General features: G+C 49.6%; 1 protein-coding gene across 1 annotated transcript in view; it reads left to right on the forward strand.

Annotated features, from left to right (window-relative positions):
* The window catches only part of TRUB2 (TruB pseudouridine synthase family member 2), a 24,600-nt gene extending 22,860 nt beyond the window's left edge, over window positions 1-1,740 (forward strand). Inside the window, exon 8 of the mRNA XM_028485046.2 lies at window positions 1,425-1,740. Within this exon, the coding sequence (XP_028340847.1) occupies window positions 1,425-1,450 (26 nt within the window). The 3' untranslated portion in view covers window positions 1,451-1,740. The remainder of the gene's footprint in view (window positions 1-1,424) is intronic.
* The last annotated feature ends 2,411 nt before the right edge of the window (window positions 1,741-4,151 follow it).

The raw sequence follows: 4,151 nt of genomic DNA on the forward strand, positions 1-4,151 counted from the left end.
GAACCCGCGTCCCCTGCATCGGCAGGCGGACTCTCAACCACTGTGCCACCAGGGAAGCCCCAAGTTCACTGTTTTTGGCACCTAGTTCTAGACAGGTGCATGCAGCTGCCTAACCACTGCTACCACAATCAGGATACAGTCAGGTCCATCACCCCCAAGAGTCCCTCAGGCTACCCCTTTGCCGTTGACCCCTCCCCCCTCCCCAGCCCCTGGCAATGTCTCTTGTTCCTATCATTTTTCATTTCCAGAATTTCATATGAATGGAATGAGACAGCATGTAAACTTTGGAGACTGGCTTCTTTCAGCATCCTGCACCTGAGACTCAACCACGTTGGATACCTCAGTAGTTCATTCCTTTTTGATCCTGTGTAGCATTCCACTGCGTGGATATACCACACTTTGTTTATCCTTTTACTAGTTGAAGAGCTTCTTGGCTGTATTTAGAGATTGTGAATAACGCTGGATAGCGCTTTCTTCTTTGATATATATTGTTCCTCCTATTTTCACTGAGAATATCAAAGCAATTGGAAGAAGGCTTGCATAAGCTCCCTCCACCGCATCCTGGTCCATAAAATTTGTAACTAAGGATAAACTTGGGGCTGCTACCCACGGCCAAGCCTCCGCTTGTACATGAGATCCCACCTTCCTTCCTGACCCAAGGTCATTACCCCAGCAATTCTCTCCTCTCTTTTGCTTCATCAATTTCCTCCTTCTTATTTGATCATTTCCACCAGAATACAAACATGCTATTTAATCTCCTATCTTAAAAGCAAACAAACAGAAAACAGCATGGCAGGTCCTCAAAAAAATTAAACATAGAATTACCATATGATGCAGCGATTCCGCTTCTGGGTATATACCCAAAGGAATTGAAAGCAGATTCAGACAGATGTTTGTGTACCCATGTTCAGAGCAGCATTATTCACAGTAGCCAAAAGGCGGAAATAATCCAAGTGTCCATTGATAGATGAATGGATGAGCAAAACACAACAGAATATTATTCAAACACTAAAAAGGAAGGAGTTCCTGACGCCTACTACAACATGGTTGAATGTTAAAGACATGCTAAGTGAGACAAGCCAGTCACAGGAAGACAAATACTGTGTGAGTCCATTTATATGAGGTACTTAGAGCAGTCAAATTCACCGGGACAGAAAATAGAATGGTGGTCGCCGGGGGCTGGGGAGTGGGGAGTTAATGTTTAATGTGTACAGAATTTCAGTTTTGCAAGGCAGAAAGAGGTATAGAGATAGATAGTGGTGATGGTTGCACAACAATGTGAATGTACTTAATGCCACCAAATTGTACACTTAATGATGCTTAAAATGGTAAATTTTATGTGTATTTTATGTATATTTTACCCCCCAAAAAGCTCCAAACAGAAAAACAAGCATACTCCTTCTTGACCTTCCATCTCTCTCCAGTTACTGCATTTCTCTGCCTCCTTTAAAAGTAAAACTGCGGGCTTCCCGGGCCGCGCCAGTGGTTGAGAATCCATCTGCCAATGCAGGGGACACGGGTTCAGGTCCTGGTCCGGGAAGGTCCCGCGTGCTGTGGAGCAGCTGAGCCCGTGCGCCACAACTACTGAGACCGCGCTCTAGAGCCCGCGTGCTGCAACTACTGAGCCCGCGTGCTGCAACTACTGAAGCCCACGTTCCTAGAGCCCGCGCACAGCAACAAAGAGTGGCCCCCGCTCTCTGCAACTAGAGAAAGCCCGCGCGCAGCAACGAAGACCCAACGCAGCCAAAATTAAATAAATAAATAAATTTATTTTTTTTATAAAGAGTAAAGCTCCTGGAAAGACTGTCTCTAGTCGCCGCCCCCAGTCCTCACCACATGCTCCCTGGAACCCACTCTAATCAGACATTCACTCTCCACTGCTCTCCAGAAAACGCTCTTGCCAAGGTCAAGGACGACCTCCTCCTCTTTAAATCCAGCGGCTCCTTCTCAGCAGGGTCTGACACAGCCGGTCTCTGCCTCCTCCTGGAGCAGTCTCCTCCTCCCTCCCTGGCTCCTTCTCAGCCTCTTTGCTGGAGCCCCTCCTCCCCTGCTCTCCTCCGCGGTGCCCACAAGCTCCAGGCAGCTCTTCTCTCGGCCCTCACCCGCTCCTTGAGGATGCCGGTCTGAAATCACATGGCTTGAATCCCATCAATCTGTCATGCTGCTGGTGTCCACATTTATGTTACCTCTCACCGGACCTTTCCCAGGAACTCCATTGCTAAATATCTGTTCTTTAACATTTCCGCTTCCACGTTGAGCTGGCATCTCAAACCTAACAGATCCCCAGACTGACTCCTTATCTTCCCCGGCACCCTGCTCTTTCCCAGAATTCCTCACTCCAGTAACTGACAGTTCCACCCTTCCACTCGCTCAGGCCCAACTCCTAAAAGCCCCCTTTTCCTCCCACCCCATATCTAACCCATCAGCAAATCCTGCTGGCTCTACCGGCAAAATACTGTTGTTTCCAGAATCTGACCCCTTCCTTCCTCCCTCCCCGCCCCCTCTTTCTTTAGTTCCCCATCTGGGATCAAACCGTGCCCCCTGCAGTGGAAGCGTGGAGTCTCAACCACTGGACCGCCAGGGAAGTCCCAGAATCTGACCATTCACCTCCATCCACCCTTTTACCCCCTCATTTTGCTGTACACCTGAAACGTTGTAAATCAACTATACTTCAGTTAAAAAATGCTATTTATAAAATTAAAAAATATATATGTATTCGCCAGGGAGGGGAGGGAGGCCCAAATTTTATGAGCTTCAGGTCCCAACCCTTTTCTGGCCTCGTGGCATGCAGGATCTTTGTTCTCCAACCAGGGATCAAACCCGTGCCACCTGCCGTGGAAGCACGGAGTCTTAACCACTGGACCGCCAGGGAAGTCCCTGGGTCCCAACCCTTTTTCACAAGTGCCGGCACTTACCACCATCTGAAGAATGATTTTTTATTTGCTTTATTGCCTGTCTCCCCCACCTTAGATGAATGAGTATCAATACCCAGATAACCGCAGTTTTCAAGGCAATGAATTTTCTCTTCTTACATTCCCCAGCTCACTCCCCCCACCCCACCCTATTGCACCAAGAATGTTAGCTCATTAAGGCCCCACTTTGAGCTGTAAGGACCTTGCATTCCCAGGGGAGCCAGGAATATGCTTAGAACACACAAATATATCATCATAACAATGAGCTGACATTTGCCTATTTCATTATAGTCATTAATCCAGCTTTTATATCTATGATCATTTGTGAAGTGGCCACTGCAGGTATTATTTTACCTACTTTATAGATGAAGAAACTGAGGTCTGGGGAGGTCCAGCCACCACCAGCCCAGCCTCCTGCATCTGTCTATACATGGCATGGCCTGCTGAGCTTTAGCTCTGTTTGGCCACAGAATAAAAACAAAGAAAACCCCATTCCCACCACCGTATCATCATCTGATTTCGTCTGCAATATCCAGTCCGACCCTGACTAACCCCCTCCTTGGAGCACTTCAGCAGGAGGCGTGGGACTCATCTGGAGGTGGGCTGGGTAACCAGAGGGACAGACATTAGTTACTCCAAGAAATTTCCCTCTTGGTGAGACTTGGATCGGGATGCTGTCGGGGCAATGGACGTTGCCTAAGAGAGACAAGCACCAGGTGGGCGGCCGGGTGTGATGGGTGGGGTGGTGGGCTGTCCCGGGGCCTTCCAGCCCCCTTGTGGTCTGCAAAGCAGCCTGCGACCACCTGCCCAGCAATCTTCTCCAAGTAGTCCCCACCCCCAACCCTACAGGTACTTCCTGAGCCCCTAGTAAATCAGAAGCGAGAAGAGCCCTAAGATGGCAAAACAGGCCAATCTCCTTCCGGGCAAACCAGCTGGGCAGGTCTGCTGGTGCCGGGGTGGAGTTCGGAAGAGCAGAGCTAGCAAATGCCTGGGCCTATGAGAAGGCTCTGGGGAGAAGCCAGATACAGTCTCACCTAGGTTTGATCCAGAGCTGGCTCTTAGGGTCTGGTGGCTCTGTAGATGGGTTTGAAGATGGCTGGTTTGGAGGCAGGATTTTTTTTTTTTTTTTTTTTTTTTGGCGGTACGCGGGCCTCTCACCGCTGCGGCCTCTCCCGGACGCGCAGGCTCAGCGGCCACGGCTCACGGGCCCAGCCGCTCCGCGGCATGTGGGATCTTCCC

This window comes from Physeter macrocephalus, unplaced genomic scaffold (genome assembly GCF_002837175.3).
Source record: "Physeter macrocephalus isolate SW-GA unplaced genomic scaffold, ASM283717v5 random_306, whole genome shotgun sequence".
Classification (NCBI taxonomy): domain Eukaryota; kingdom Metazoa; phylum Chordata; class Mammalia; order Artiodactyla; family Physeteridae; genus Physeter; species Physeter macrocephalus.